General features: G+C 36.6%; 1 protein-coding gene across 1 annotated transcript in view; it reads left to right on the top strand.

The window, feature by feature from the left end:
• Positions 1-16436, top strand: part of vwa8 (von Willebrand factor A domain containing 8) — a 117564-nt gene that overhangs the window by 56094 nt on the left and 45034 nt on the right. The window contains exons 26-37 of the mRNA XM_084122576.1: positions 1070-1221; positions 5257-5365; positions 5459-5597; positions 5727-5914; positions 8577-8699; positions 8835-8899; positions 10106-10231; positions 10389-10498; positions 12373-12527; positions 13603-13795; positions 13887-13968; positions 14651-14855. Coding sequence (XP_083978702.1) covers positions 1070-1221; positions 5257-5365; positions 5459-5597; positions 5727-5914; positions 8577-8699; positions 8835-8899; positions 10106-10231; positions 10389-10498; positions 12373-12527; positions 13603-13795; positions 13887-13968; positions 14651-14855 — 1647 coding nt within the window. The remainder of the gene's footprint in view (positions 1-1069; positions 1222-5256; positions 5366-5458; positions 5598-5726; positions 5915-8576; positions 8700-8834; positions 8900-10105; positions 10232-10388; positions 10499-12372; positions 12528-13602; positions 13796-13886; positions 13969-14650; positions 14856-16436) is intronic.

The raw sequence follows: 16436 nt of genomic DNA, 5'->3' as shown, positions 1-16436 counted from the left end.
GATGTCAGCATTCATTTTTAAACAATAAATCTGAAAACAAGGTTATTGATATTTTGTTGTTTATTGCTAAAGTAAAAATCTGTTTTAATGGCTGTTAATTGCGTTGACCATGTTGAAATCTGTGAAAATTATTAGTCAAAAATTAACCCTGAAATAATGGTCTGAAGTTGTTTTGTTTGTTTGTTTTAATTGGAAAGTTTAATTTAAACTTTAGACAAAACATATAAAGAAAGTCTAAAAAAAAGATTGCATATATGTGTTTTTGTTGAGTATTTGATAAATCAGGCTTTTGTAGCTCATATAGTGATATCGGATAATATTGAGCTCATACTCAGAGGAAAAAATTCACCTTAATTTTATTCAGAGGCCAAAACTAGACAAAAGCAATTTGGTGCAGTTGGTGATATATGACTAAAAAGTATTGCTTGTAGCTTGTAATGTAAATCAATGATATATTTCTAACAGCATAACTAAATACTTACATTAAATGCATGCAAATATAGGATATGCATATCAGTCAGTAAAGATTTCACAGCAAATAGACACATGTATTAAAACCTGAAGGGGCACATTTTTACAATTATACTAGAAGGCCTTTTATTTACAAAAAAGTATTAAATGTCAATCAGACTACAGAAAGCATGAACTGTTGTAGATTGTGTACACAAGGTTTTTCAGCAAACCTTTGATCATGTTGATATGTTATTGGCCTTGACATCAAATATGTTATTGTAAGCTTTATATGGTTTTATTATTCATGTTTTTTTTCTTGCTAAACTTGTTTTCGACAAAAGAAATTCCTCTCCCATGAGACAGCGTTGAAATTCTTTTGAATTGCAGTTCAGTAAATTCCTCATTCCAATCAAACATCCTGTGTGTTGTGGTCAGTTCAATTTAAATGCGCACTTATCAGCCGAAAGGGAAACTATTCTCACATATTTTATCAATCTCTCCTGTACGAATGTTTTTAATCTGCAATGATTGATAACGTAAAATCAAAGTGCTCTTAAAATGCATTAAAACTAAACTCTTTTGTCTTGTGGCTTACCTTCTTCTCCTCTTTTTCCAGAAATTTCCGGATGAGGGATTGGCCAACGTGGTGAGGAATGTGTTTGACTTCGACTCCTATAACAAGGACACGCGTGAGGTGCTGATCACAGCTCTGCACAAGCACGGCATTCCTATCGGAGCCAAACCCACCAGCGTACACCTGGCCAAGGAGTAAGAGCTCAGCTCCTGTTGCCCCTTTATTGTCCGTGAATACAGTTTTATAGACAAATATTGAGTTCTCTAACAGCCACACTGTCCTGGACTAATAAGACTACCTGTAGAAAGGATCTGCTCTGCATGGTCCTCAAACCATACACTTGAAAAAATGCATTTAAAGGTGAAGTGTGCAATTTTTTTCTTCAACAGCAGTGACACTAAACTAAATGATGCATGAATGACTGGTTTCAAATAAAGTTTGCATCTGCATTGCTCTGACAAAACTCACACCTTTGGTTTAGCCAGTGTTGTTGTGTCCAGCCCAGTCGGGCTGCTCAAATGAACAGCAATTTTGTTTCTAGTGTCACAAATATTACAAACTTCACCTTTAATGGAGGCATTTAACTCATAAGCTGCTTATTTCATTGAAGGTGCAATAGACAAAACGATATGAATTCACATATTTAAAAGTGAAAATACTTTCTCAGACTCAGAAATAACTAAAACTGAGAACTTTATTGTCAGGGACTGGTTAGTGCTTTTAGAAGATTTATGGACAAATTCCAATGGGAAGTGAGCATCTCTATACCCTGTTCACTATGAAGAACAGAGCACTTGAAGTGGGGAATCTGGAGAGAGCATGACAGTTGTGTCTCATAATGTGGTTGTTTGGAAGACACTTGGCAAAGGGACAAAGCAGTTAAAAACATAATTTTCTCTTTTATCTGGAACGATCCTGTGGTGTGCATGTCCCATCGCTGTCCGCCCTTCCAGTGCCCTTCCACTGTTTGGAATTTGCCTTTTTATCGAATTATTATAACAACAAATAATGTCTCGTTCCATAAAGGTAATTTCATTTATTCAGTGCTGTATATTATACACTTTTAATAAAGGAAATTATTTGTTTCTTCCGTCTCATATTTGTCTTTATTTCACTTGCTTTTGAGTGTTTTGCCATCTGGTCTACACAGTGTTTTATACAAAATACTGGAAAATGACACGGTGAAGAAACAAATATTTTCTTTTGAATCATACTTCTTTTTGTTTTTGAAAGAGGTCTCATGCTCATAAAGAGTGCATTTATTTGATTAAAAGTACAGTAATATTGTGAAATATTATGTATTTTAAAATGTTTTTCAGCAGCAATTTGTCTTCAGTCCTCAGTGTCACATGATCCCTCACAAATCATTCTAAAATGCTTATTTGCTGCTCAAGTAACATTTATTATTAAGCAAAGTGCAAATAACAGTAGATACTAGTATTTACACTGTGTAAGTCAAGTCAAGTCAAGTTTATTTATATAGCGCTTTTCACAATACAGATTGTATCAAAGCAGCTTCACAGTATTAAATTAAAATAATTTTGTTTCTAGTGGAAAACGTCCACATTTGGTAATGCTGATCAATAGTATTGTTGATTGATTAATTAAATTAAATATCCCCAAATATCCCCAACTGAGCAAGCCAAAGGCAACAGTGGCAAGGAACCGAAAAACTCCATCAGGTGACCTAATGGAGAAAAAAAAAAACCTTGGGAGAACCCAGGCTCAGTCGGGGGCCAGTTCTCCTCTGGCGTTTATGAACTAGAGGTTGGATTTAACTGTAAGATTAAAAGTATTATATGAATGCCTGGCTGAAGAGATGCGTCTTTAATCTAGTTTTAAACTGGGAGAGCGAGTCTGAGCAACGAACTGTATCAGGAAGACTATTCCAGAGTTTTGGAGCTAAATGTGAAAATGCTCTCCCTCCTTTGGTTGATCTGGATATCCTATGACCAAAAGCCTCGAATTTAGTGATCTTAAAGAGCGCGATGGATTATAGGGCGATAGAAGATTCGTTAAATAGACTGGAGCTAAGTCGTTTAGGGCTTTATAAGTCAGTAGCAATACCTTGTAATTAATACAGAACTTTATAGGTAACCAATGTAGTGATGATAAAATTGGTGTTATATGATCATATTTTCTTGATCTAGTAAGAACTCTAGCGGCGGCATTTTGGACTAACTGTAGCTTGTTTATTGAGGATGCAGGACAACCGGCTAATAAAGCATTACAGTAATCTAGTCTCGAGGTCATGAATGCATGAACTAACTTTTCTGCATCAGAAACTGATAGCATGTTACGTAGCTTAGCAATGTTTCTAAGGTGGAAAAAGGCTGTTCTTGTAACATATGAGATATGATTTTCAAAAGACAGGTTGCAGTCTAGTATAACACCCAGGTCTTTTACTGTAGAGGATAAAGTAACAGGACATCCTACTATGTTAAAGTTGTAGGGTGAGAGGTTTTGTGGGGGGTTTTTTGAACCGATGATTAGTACCTCTGTCTTGTCTGGATTTAATAAAAGAAAATTGCGCGTCATCCAATCTTTTATATCTTTAACACACTCTGTCAATTTGGATAATTTAGCGTTTTCATCTGGCCGTGATGAAATATAGATTTGAGTGTCATCAGCATAACAATGGAAACTAATTCCATGTTTCCTTATAATATTTCCAAGTGGCAGCATATATATTGAGAATAACAGAGGGCCTAACACAGATCCCTGCGGCACTCCATAGTTTACTGGAGTTATGATCGATTTTTCTCCATTTAAATAGACAAAATGGTAGCGGTCAGATAAGTATGATCTGAACCAGCTTAATGCTTGTCCTTGAACACCAGTATAATTTTGTAGTCGATCTAAGAGTATTGTGTGATCTATAGTATCGAACGCAGCACTAATATCAAGTAAAACTAGTATTGAGATACAGCCTTGGTCAGAAGCTAAAAGTAAATCATACCATTCTGTGTAAATGGTAATAAAAAGTATTTTCTTTGCACTTAGCGTTTAATGTAATTTACACTAAGATAAAATAGCTCTATTTTTTGCACTAAGTGTAAAAAGTCTTTAGATGCTATTTATACTTAATACAAATAGTGGCAGATATTATTTGCACCTCAGTGTATGCAAAACCGTATGCAATAATAACACATTCATTGTGTATGATTATATTTATTAAAATCATAAATGGATGCTGCTTTATTGGGACATTGCTTGTGCTTAATTTCCAATTTCTTTTCCAATTTCAAAATATTTACTTACTTTTTATTTCAAATAAATGCTACTCTGAGCTGATATGTGATGGGAAAAGGGAGCAGAATGCGTTTCGGTAAAAGACAGATTCGAACTGGTTGGTTGCGTCTGAAGGTAACAGCACCATCTTTACTCTCCATGCCACTGATTCTGTTGTCAGCAGGATTTCTTTTTGTAATTTTGTCTGGCTCAATCAGAGAATGGTGGGTGGAGTTAGCATTAACAGCCTCTGCCAACATAGCGGGCTATTTGCACTTGGTGTTAATGGACGCTACGTTATTATTATCAATGTTGAAAACAGTTGTGCTGCTTAATATTTTGTGGAAACCGTGATATTTATTTTCAGGATTCTTCAGTGAATTATGACAAAAGAACATAATTTATTTTAAATAGATATATTTTGTGACATAAATGTATTTACTGTCACTTTTGATCAATTTAATGTGTCTTTGCTGAGGAAAATGATCAATTTCTTTAACATTTCTCAAAACATTTTATCTTGATTGGAAGGATATGTTATCCCACCTGCTGGAATTTCAGAGTAGTGCATTAATGTTTTCTCTGGGAATAGTAACTTTGCAATATCCAGATGTGTAACTACAACCTTCTTAAATGTCAATGAACATGAACACAGTGTGCCTAACTACAGAGACAGCAGACTGTCTTTAGTTGTGGGCCATGTACAAAAGCTGAATGAAACAAAAAACATCATTTACATGCACATCATTTTCTGATTTAGGTGCAATTTGTTTTATTATATTCTTGTATAGAGTAAACACAGTCAGTCACTGGAAAAAAGCACTGATTACTTTCATAAATCATTGCAAAAATATAGGTGTGCCAGTCAGTTTTGCTTAACCCAATAAAAGAACACAGTTGTAGGTGTTTATATGACCTACATGTTGTCATAATGTAAGATTTCAATTTAATAACTTTGAATTTTTAGTCATAACAATAACTAAATACCCTGTTCCTAGGTTACCATTGCCAGACTGTAAGATGGCGGGTTACTGGGCCATCAATCGGGACGGTAATACACGACGAAAGCTGCTTTGTCCAACAGAGTCCCATCGGATAGACATTAAGGTATCATAAACCTTTCATTGATTTTCAATATTTCAAAGTTGTTATTAGCAAATTACACTTTGAAACTAATTCGACATCTGTGGATTTCTTCAGGGCCCAGTGTTTCTGCGGGTTCAGAGTTATCCATCTGAAAGGCATGAGACCAGATCTATGAGCTTCACTGAGGAACAGGCTCACTGGCAAATCCCCATGAACGAGGTCAACATCATCTGCGACGTCACCACTGCTAACGGTAGGCCATGACTACAGCACAATGATGTCGAAGTTAGTCTCATGGAGCCAAACCTTTGACCTAATTAATATGGCATGATAAAGTCTTGTGACTTTTATTTTGAAAGTGGATCTTTTTTTTACCTCATAGATTCCATTTACGTGGCAACATGTAACCCTGTATCGCTGTATGCTATGAAGGAGAGAGGAGACTCCGTCCAGTGCGTTGAGCTCTACGACATCTTCCCCCGAACCATCAGTGGAGTGTGGCAGCCCTTTGTCTCTGTGGCGGCACTGGGCAACCCGCTGCAGGACCAGGTGGTTCTCCATGAAGAACAGGTGTGTGTGTGTGTGTGTGTGTGTGTGACCTGTAACTCGCCCTTCTACACAGGAAAATAGAAGATCATCAATAGATGCATCCTTTCCACCAAACCCATGTCTAATAATAGTTGATGGAAATAGTAAATGGCCACAGTTCAAAACAAGGCCGAGGATGAGTTGTGAGCTAATAGATTCACCGTAGATGATGAGATGTGATGTTTGAGCAATAATACCATTTGGAATTTTAAATAAGTTATTGAGGTACTCTGAAGCCTGCATATTACTTTGCTGGATGTTATTGTCACTATATTTAGGCTTTGTTTATCCCTAGTTAAAATTGAAACTACTGTTTTTGTAGGATATTTTCTTTCTGTAAATCCACTTATCATGTTAATCATAGTTTACTTTTCCAAAAACAAACTTAAAGGGACAGTTCAGGCCAATTTTTTTTTAATAATTTACCATCCCTCATGTTTTTCCAATAGACTTTAGTTAATTTTAATGGAACCTGAGAGATTTATGTTAACCAAAACTTTGATGCATCAGAAAGTTCATAAAGACATTGCAAAAGTAATCCACACACATACTGTACATTGAGTTCATCAAATGTGCTTTCGTGATGCTCAAGAACCTTTACACCTTTAGCCAAGCACCTTTGAGCCGAACACCATGCTCTGCACATACAGCGTATCCCGCGAACGAAAGAGCAAACTTGGAACCACACACTCGCAACAAGACAGTAGGAGTGTCACCAAACTAAGAATAAACCAGAGCGAAGTGACAGAACCCTGACATGGATAAACTCTATGTATCTGTTCAAGCCAATTTGTCCAAAAGTATGTGGACACCCCCTTTTAATTCTCAAGTTTGGCTATTTTAACCACTCACACAGAGTTCTGCAGGAATGAGTCCTAAAACCCAGAAACAAGTTGACATTTTTGACTTCTAGTTTTTTTAATGGGTTTTTTTAATGTTAAATGCCTAAAATAAGGTCTATGATTTACACAAGCTCTTTTTTTTTAACATGTCTTGAAAAAGGCGATTACTAACAACCAGAGACATTTAACTTCTTCAGGCTAAACAGGTAAACTCATCCACTCACTAGTCTGCTTTTAAAGCCTCATTGTGTTTATACTCAAAGAGTGTAGTGGTGGTGAAGTTAAAGTCATGTGATTGTGGTGTAGTTCATTCATACCCTACAGTACCTTTAGCTTTTTACTTCTAGCGATTGCATTTAGGCTTCAGAATTCATAAAAATTGTGTTCATTTATAAACAAAACATGTAAGAATCATAAACATTTGTTGGGCAAAGAGCTTTATTTTCTGCTATAATCCAAAAGTCAATGGAAGAATCCTGTTGGTTTTTTGTTGAGGGAACCAGGGTGATGCTGACTTACAAAATACGTCATCACTGCAGCACCCTATTATTAACAGATTAAACATCCATTCAGTCTTGTATAAAGACTTTCCAGAAGAGTGGAAACTGTTGTGACTCCCTATTAATGCCTATGGTTTTAAAGTTAAATGTTTAACAAGCACAAATGGCTGTAGTGTTTTCTGAGATCACAGTTTTGGTCATGTAGTGTATCTTGATGTATTCAATAACCCTTCTCATTACTTCACTTACATGTTAAAGTACCAAAAAAACAACAAAACAAAAAAACAGAAAGAGATCAAATTGGAATTTACATTCAGAGCGCAGCTGGTTTGTATTAGAGTCGAGCCTGGTTGAAACCTGTTCGCTGTGGAAAAAAGGGGTGTGGAGAACATGATTACTTGTGTATAAAAATCTAAAAATACAGATGTCCAGACATCAGAGGAGGCCATCCAGGGGTCATTGCTCTCCTGGTGGAGAAAACGCGAAGGCTGAATGGAACGGTGCGGCCCGTGACCACAATGGCCCGTCTCAGCCAGACCCACCATCTGTCCAGAAGTGATGCAAGGCTTCTATTAATATCACAGACAGCATCCGGTATATGAAAGACAGGGCGTAAGGAAGCCATTATGCTGCAGATTCAGTGGTGAGGAGGAATTAATGGCCTCCAACCTTTCCTATGAAGGTGAAAACTGAAGATAAGAAGCATTGTAACAGGAGGCTGGCACAATACTTGCATAAAGTACATTTCTGGCCTTGTTCATGTTGTATGTGAAAAGTCAAGTCACCTTTATTTATATAGCGCTTTTTACTATACAGATTGTTTCAAAGCAGCTTTACAGTGATAACAGGAAAATAATGCAAAAAAAATTGTTTCGGCTGTACAGGAAAATAGTGTCATAGTCCAGCTTAAGGAAGTTCAGTGATGGTTCATTTTTGTTGTAAAAAAGTTATTAATTTAGTTCATTTATCTATACAGCCGCTCTGGAGAAAACAGTGATGCCATCGTCCAGCTCAGCTCAGTTCAGTTCTCAGATAATGGTGTCAATACAGGCAGATCAATAATATTGTTGAATATTATTGAAAGGACATTTACATTTCTTAAAGGGACAGCTGTAAAAAGGCCAGGGTCGAATAGAGGCTGGAAAATTGTTGCGTAAAACAAAATTATAGCTGTTTTGGTGCATAAAACCTTGACATTAACCTAACCGTTATCAGTGTACCTTAGGGAATAAAATGAAATGATATGACCTCGTTTTTGAAAATGAACTACAATTTGTGAGCATTCTTGTCTCCTTTTTGTAGGGCAACACAGTTCTGCATGTGGACCTGGTTACTGGTGCTGTGAGGAGACTGGTCCTGTCTCAGGACAAGCAGGAGGAACCACAGCGCAAGACTTCAAACTGGTGGAGCAACAAAGAGAGTCAGGTGGAAATCTATGTCTATAGCAGTGGTTCTCCATAGGGGGCCTAATACCTTTTATTAGTGTTGCAGCTAGTGTCACGTCAGGTAGTGTAAAATTATCTTAACAATTATTTTCAACTTTTGTATTGTTGTCATTAGCCAGGATACAAAATGTGCAAGGAGTTTGCTCACAAGAACTGGCTTCTCTTCTACAAAGAAAATGGGTAGGCTATTCTCCCTCAATCTTATGTGTGACAAGCACCTTACGCTTTATTCTGAAACCTAGTGAGCTGTCTATGTAGGCAGCGTTTTATAAAGCTAAACAGCTCATTTATTAGAGCAGTATGATTATTCACCCTTCTGACCATTTTTGGCCAAATTGTAAGACAGCACCGCATGTTTCTGTTGTGGAGAAATCAATCCCAGAATGCACTTCAACATAAATATGTCTAAGATGTCCGACGAAATGTGAAAAATAGAGAATTCTGATTAAAAAAAAGTATGAATCTAATGAAAATTAAGCAACATTTTGTGCTGTCAGTGTTGTGGCACTCGTTAGCATGTTGCTATGTGCTTCATGTGAGAAGCGCCATTTTTATGAGTCGTTGCTTATATAGAGTGCTCAGAGTCTCATAATCAATTAAGTTGTCTACTCTACACTGCACAATTAATCTCTTATTTACACCATGTCTACGCTTCATGTGTTATAATGAGAGGATTCTTGAGCGTGCAGAACTCTGTTCACTTATTGGTCATTGCATTCAAGAGATCAACAAACATGTTTGTGATTGGTTTCATAGCTAAACGCTGCAAAAACACATTGTAAATAGAAACCCTTTGACACTCTCCGGTGCGCAAACACAAATACGCACTGGAGTATATGTCAAATCAGTTTCGCTAATATGATATTATTACAGTTTCAACTGAGGGGGTGCTCTTGTTTTTTAGTTTGAGGGTTCTTAGCACCCCTGTAGAACCGGGCCTGCCTCTCGTGCGGCGTCCCCGTCATTTTACACCCTAGGCAACCTATGCCATGGGTCTTAAATTTACATTAACTGATATAATGTTAATATACCAACCTACTAAAGTAATAAAATCTGTTTTGTAGCTTTATAATACAGTAAAAACCACCAAAAACATAGGTGGAACAGAGAGAGTCATATGTATAATCAAAGCTCATAATGTCCCATTAGATTTTTAAAATAATTTGTATTGTTACTTTTTCACCATATATAGTAAACAATCTTACCGTTAACCAATTAAAAGGGGGTTTTATAACATTGTATTTTTACAGTATTTTACCATTATAATTATGCTAATTTTTACAGCATAGGCTGTAGACTGCTAGCAGCTCTCTAGGTTTTGAAACAGAGCTCTGGTGTCCTGTTCAGGCATGGTCTACTGATTTACACTCTGCTCTACTTGGACAGGAATCAGCTGGATGTTGTTGATGTACTGGAAGGTCAGGTTCACACCATCTCCCTCCCCATCAATCTCAAGGCTGTGTTCCTGGTGGCTGAAGACCGCTGGCTTCTTGTTGAGAGCAAGACTGACAGGTGGCAATGAAATTCATTCTGCTCTTCAATGAAATCACAACGATTCCTTCATATTTTAGTTGCTCAGACTTTGAAAAGGGTGTTCTCCTTTTAGAGGTTATGTAAGTGCATTTTCTACAACTAAACGTTCAACTAAATGTGCTCCCCTCATGTGCAGGAAGTTCCTGTTGACGAAGCCCATGCACATGGGCGCAGAGGACACGGGAGTGTGCCAGCTGCACGCCATCAGTGAAGATGCTGTTAGCACTGGCTTTGGCACCAGCTCAGGTGAACAACTCGTATTGCTTGTTAGCCAGAACGCCCAATCAGAAGTGACTCCAGTTGCGTCCAATCAGGGCCACTGAGAGCCCTTAACACTTGTCAGTCACCATCTGTCTCGCTTTGGCAAATGCGTCTGTTTCACATATGCTTTGATTGACATGAAGCCTCAGGGAATCTGACAAGTCAGTTTCGAGACTTCAGCACATGAACAAACTTGGTGTCATATTTAATGGCTTGCATCGTAAATGCGTTCTCACACAGATGATCTATTTACTAATTTATGCTCATTGCACTCTACATTTTTACTCCAAGTGGGCACATTTTTACTTAGTTTTATTGATTAGTGTTATTTGTTAATGCTAATGTTAATTTGTTAATGCCCCGATGTACTTCAAGCTAAATTAAAGAACGAATTGGTGTGATGTCATTTCGAACAAAATCAGGCTGAAACAAAAGTTTGTTTCAGGAGTTTGAAACGGCTTGCCAAAGTGAACTTTCTGGAAAAGTTCTCTCCGGCTGGTAAACACCTTTAAACTACCATAGAGAGCTTCAGGGATGCAAAACCTGGAGAACTAATTCGCCAGTGGATCCCTTGAGAGTGTCCTAATGGGGTTTTTCAATTTGAGTAAAATAAGGTCTATGGTGAACATAACGTGACGAAACTTGGCGTTTTGTTCTACAACGTAAACTGTACACACTCACACCCCAAACATTCGTATCTATTTACTTATTAGATGCATATTTTATTTTTTTGTTTTGTTTTTTATAAACATAGCTTTAAAATTAGCAATTTCGATGTGGGTGTGTGTAATTTAGAGCAAAACGTCCAAGTTTAGTCGTGTTATGTTCACCACAGACCTCATTTCCCTCAAATGGCATTAATGTATAATAATGCAATGGGGGAATATTTGTGTGAAAATGATTTTAAATATATCTTGTGAATAAGCATATTCGTCTAAAATAATTCTGTATTTTCAGCTTCAGAATCATGAATATTTTTATTCTGGTGTCACCATTGTCCTGTGCATTGGGTTCCCAAGCCTATTCATTTACACCCCCAATGCAAAACCAAATGTAGCATTTTAATCAACAGTAAATTTTTTGTCAACCTTTTATCATATGTCTTGGAGTATCACAATAATATCGTATCTTGAGTTCAGTATCGTGATATGTATCGAATCGTGACATGAGGGTATCGTTACACCCCTACTATATATTGTTACACCCCTATTATTTAGTATTCCTGGCTTGGCTAATTTGAAAGCAGAGTCACGTATCCTACTGCATTTCGAGGAGAGCTGAAGCTCTCGGGGTCTGATGGATGACGCCAGTGAGTCCTGCACGCCTCATTTGATAGAAAGTAATGCCAGTTTGTTTTTGAAGGCCTAAAATAGCTGGTGAAATTAATCGTTGCCCCTTTGTTTATAAGGCATGAAAACAGCTCTATCTTCTGATGAACTGCCCCTAGTCATTCCTCCTTCAGCAACGTATCATTTTCTGGAGCGTGAAGAGCAGAAAGACGCTCATAGTGTGAGTTATTGAGATGAATGTCTCTGTCATAAAGATAGAGTAATGCCTGTACTTAGTGGGCATCGGACATCTAAAGTATCAGACACGCTTCAGCGTTTGCTCTGAATGATGTTTTTGATGACATCAAACGTTCCCGTCAGCAGGATTGGGGTCTTAATCAAATCAAGAGTGACAGAATGTCTCTAGAAGGTCTGAATAATGACCAATTAAACTGGGGTATAAAGATGTGACAAATGGAGAGTCATGGTAGAAATGCTCTGAAGCCTTTTATGGGTTTAGTGGCGAGGACACGTTATCATCTCTGTGGGAAGTCATTTTAGAGTGATGATCTGACTGTCTTTGTGCTTCAGGGATGGAAAGCACAGCCCCTCAGGAGGTGTCGAGTGAGCAGCTGCCCAATGAGAACCTCAGCACTGCCCTGGGGCAGAAGATCGCCTCTCCCAACCGCATCCTCTGCGACACCAACACCTATGCTAACGTTATTGTGGGATTCCCAGATCTCATGGTGGGTGACAATTATGACATACCCTGTAGTAAAATACACAGCTGGATTCTATAGATCAATGACATGATACAATTTTTTATTTAATTTTTATCTATTTATTCAAAATTCGTTAATTCAGAAATTGAAAACCTGTCCATTATAAAATAAGATATTCATGTTAATGTATGTTTACATTAACATGAATATCTTCTTTTAGAATGGACAGGTTTTCAATTTCTGAGTTAAAACATATTTTTATATTTTTGGGGGGATGGGAGGGCATAATTGGATGATGCAGCTGCTCATAAATTTTTTTAAAACAAATATTTTTTCTTGAAAAGAAAACCTTATTAATTAGTTTGTGACTTGATCATTTTGCAATTTTTTTGGCAATGCATATTAATGTAGATTTTTTTCATTTTTAATTGAGCTTTAAAATTGAACCAGATGTCTTAAATGTAATGGTATTAACATAATTTACATTATTATGTTGCAAGTCACCTAATATTTTTGCATATGTTCTTTTCTGACAGTGATATTCATATAATATTCATGATTCTCTTTTAATAATAATAATACAATGGCCAAAAGTGATTTCTTCTCCCTTTATAGAAATATTATTAAACATTTGAACAAACACAATATTTATAACTGACTATGCTGTAGTAAGTGTAGGTTTTTTTCCTGAGCTTTTTGTTTTTCTATTCTAATTTTTTTATTTTATTTTTTTTCATAGTAAAATAAAACCTGTAACTGTAGTTTGCCTTTTTTGTCAAATAATTTTGTCAGATAAATACCTAAAACAAATTTTGTGTTTTGTTTTTCCTTCGTATTTAAAATATGAAACTAAAATATCTAAAATATTTTCCTCATATTTTGATAATTGAATTAATAATTATATATATATATATATATATATATATATATATATATATATATACACATATATAAAATTATTATTTTTAATTGATGGTTACACAAAATAATCTTTTTTAGAGTCAACAGGTTAATGTTACTATTTTTACTTTTCATTATCATGGATAGTCGTATGTGGCATTGACTCCTATATAACCTGTTTTGTATTGTGTTTCCACAGTCCCCAAACGAGGTGTACAGCTTTAAGAGATCTTCGCCCATAACTGAGGGTCGAGGGCCTGATATGTTTTTCGGGTCAAATAAGCGAACAGGGCCCCCAAAGAGGGTGAACTGTGTCTGTCTGTTAGATGCCAATCAAGTGGTACGAGCGCTGCCTCCTACACAAGTCCCACTGACTGAGGTCTACCCTAAAGGTAAAGCATTGACACCTTCAAATGCACAAATCATATAAAAATAGAAATGCAATTTTTACTCATGATACTGATGGTATGGATACACCAACAGATGTCACACCACCCATGGCGGCTGCTTACCTGGAAGTGACAGACCTGAACTCTAAGAAGCTCAAATACATTCCAGTCCCCAGGTACAGAGTAAGACTCCGTTCATGAAACTGTAGCTCCCTCTTCTGTTCAGCTGATTAGACACTGGGCACATTAAAGTGACACAGTTTGCATATGCAATGCATATTATGAAGTATGAATTTCTTTAAATCAAAACCTTTCCCAAATATAAATGTTAAATGATCTAATGGTGTTAACGTCATTTATGTTATGTATTGAATGTTTTTGCATAAATTATTTCCTCGCAGTGAAACCAGAAGCAGTCTATATAGCAATATAGGGAATTATGTAATGCAAATTGCATTAAGCATATTTTTTTTACCTGATTACCTAATTTTGCCCTCTGCAGCAGATCATTGGCCATCATCATCACAACTCTGGCCCTTGAGGTCCACTGCAGAGTTTTGCTCCAACCCTTAACAAACAGACCTGAACAAGCTAATCAATGTCTTCAGGATTACTAGAAAGTTACAGGCAGTTGAGTTTGATCAAGGATGGAGTTAAATTCTGCAGGAAAGAAGACCTCAAGGACCTCCTGCATTATAGCCCTAATATGGTGATCCTGATGACTTCATGTTTAATTTTGTTTTTGTTGTCTTAAAATGTCTTTAAAAAAGCTTACATTTAGCTTCATGAAAGCCTGTGTAAGGGAATGGCGAGTCTTCCAGTGGTTGTGATCAGTGTCTATCATGCTGATGTGTTCAGGAGCAGCTCGGTATCTCCTTACACTGTGTGGATCTCAAAGATCTCAGACACAGATGTGGTGATGGCTCCTCTGGGCTCTGGTGGGGTGGTGACTGTAGACATGGGAGGCTACGTTAGAGTCTGGGAAACCGGCCTCGACAACCTGCAGCGCTCTCTGCTGGAGTGGAGGAACATGATCGGATCAGAGGATGGCAGGCCAATCCAGGTAGGACTTTTAGGGAGAATCTCACAAAACATTAGAAAGAGCATGTCTTGGTTTTATTTCACCCCAAAATCATAGGTATATAGGTATATATATATATATTTTGCTTAGTAATGCAGTCTATTTTAGGAGCATTAAGACTGTTGCATTGTGACATACCGTATTTTATTGCTGTGGTATGTCCAGTTTTATATATATATATATATATATATATATATATATTTGTTTTGTTTGAGAAACCTGCTTGAAGTCAATTCAGCAAGATTTTGTTTGTTGGTTTGTTTTAGTTTTTTTCTGTTTGCAGTTTTTTTTGTCTTGTCTTGTTTTGCTTTGTGTTTTGTTTTGTTTTTGTCTTTTTTGTCTTGCTTTCTTTTTGAATTACACTTTGATTTCTGAACTCTCTTATTAGTCCCAAACATTTTGGGCTTTGGCAGTTTAAAATGTGCAGTTCCATCTCTCACCACATGGTGGCGGACTTCGATAAGACATTTCCTTTACTTATTTTTACAAGGTTGTAAAAAGTTTTTTAGCATTGTGAAATAAGATATTAAGAAGATATTCATTTTATTATCCAAGATATCCAAAATTATCCATTTTATGTTTTTGTTTTTCATCGGACTATACATCTTTATGCACATAACTCAACGTTTTTGCTTGATGAGATATTTATATGCGGGTTCTGCTTTTGAGTATTGCATGACTTCAGGATCAGTTGTCTGCAGTTTTACTGATGATGATCATGCACACACTTGAGATAAAAGCATGTAAAGACTGAGGTTTTTGTTTATTTTATGTTGTCGTTTGTTCTCTCCACTTTAACAGTTAGGTTATTTTGCTGTTCTGCTAATTTGGAGAATATATATCTGGAGTATTTTCAGTGGAAGGCTCCTTCATGGCAGAGCTCCAATGCTCCGCTGTGTGACACACAGATAGTCTTTATAGACAGTGGAGTAAATGCATCCAGTCAGAGGAGATAAGGACACACTATGGAGAGAACTGACCTAAAGTATAGTCTATTTCTATCATTCACAGTTGGACATATCGTAAATAAGAGGCAAAATATATATGACAACATGGGTTTGGTAGACACTGTTTGTTTATTGGTTGTTCTACATGACACATGTGTTGACTGAGGGTTACTAAAAATGACCAGACATTAATATGTCTGTGGTCTCCTTTTTTTTCCCCATCAAAAATAGCACCAAACAGCTTAATCTGTTGCCGTCCTTAATATATATATGCCAATAAGACTCAAAAATGTCTTTGAAAGTGCTTCTAAAATAACTGCTGGATTCAATATACACAGAAACACTATTTAGCAGATTCACTCCATCATTTAAATGCGTCTGTGTCACTCTCAAAACATTGTGGCTGCAGTGTAACGCATTACAAGTAACGTGAGTTATGTAATCCGGTTACTTTTTTCAAATAACTAGTAAAGTAACACATTACTTTTAAACTAAATATCTGAGTAACTTTTTCAAATAAGTAACGCAAGTTACTTTGTTTTCCCATTTATTGATTGACTCCTCTCCTGTGTAGAGGTGCTGTGCGCTGTGTGAAACATGATGTTATTGTAGTTCG

Source organism: Abramis brama (genome assembly GCF_963993115.1).
Source record: "Abramis brama genome assembly, chromosome: 8".
Taxonomy (NCBI): domain Eukaryota; kingdom Metazoa; phylum Chordata; class Actinopteri; order Cypriniformes; family Leuciscidae; genus Abramis; species Abramis brama.
Note: the sequence above shows the minus strand (reverse complement) of the source record. Positions and strands in the feature narration are given on the sequence as shown.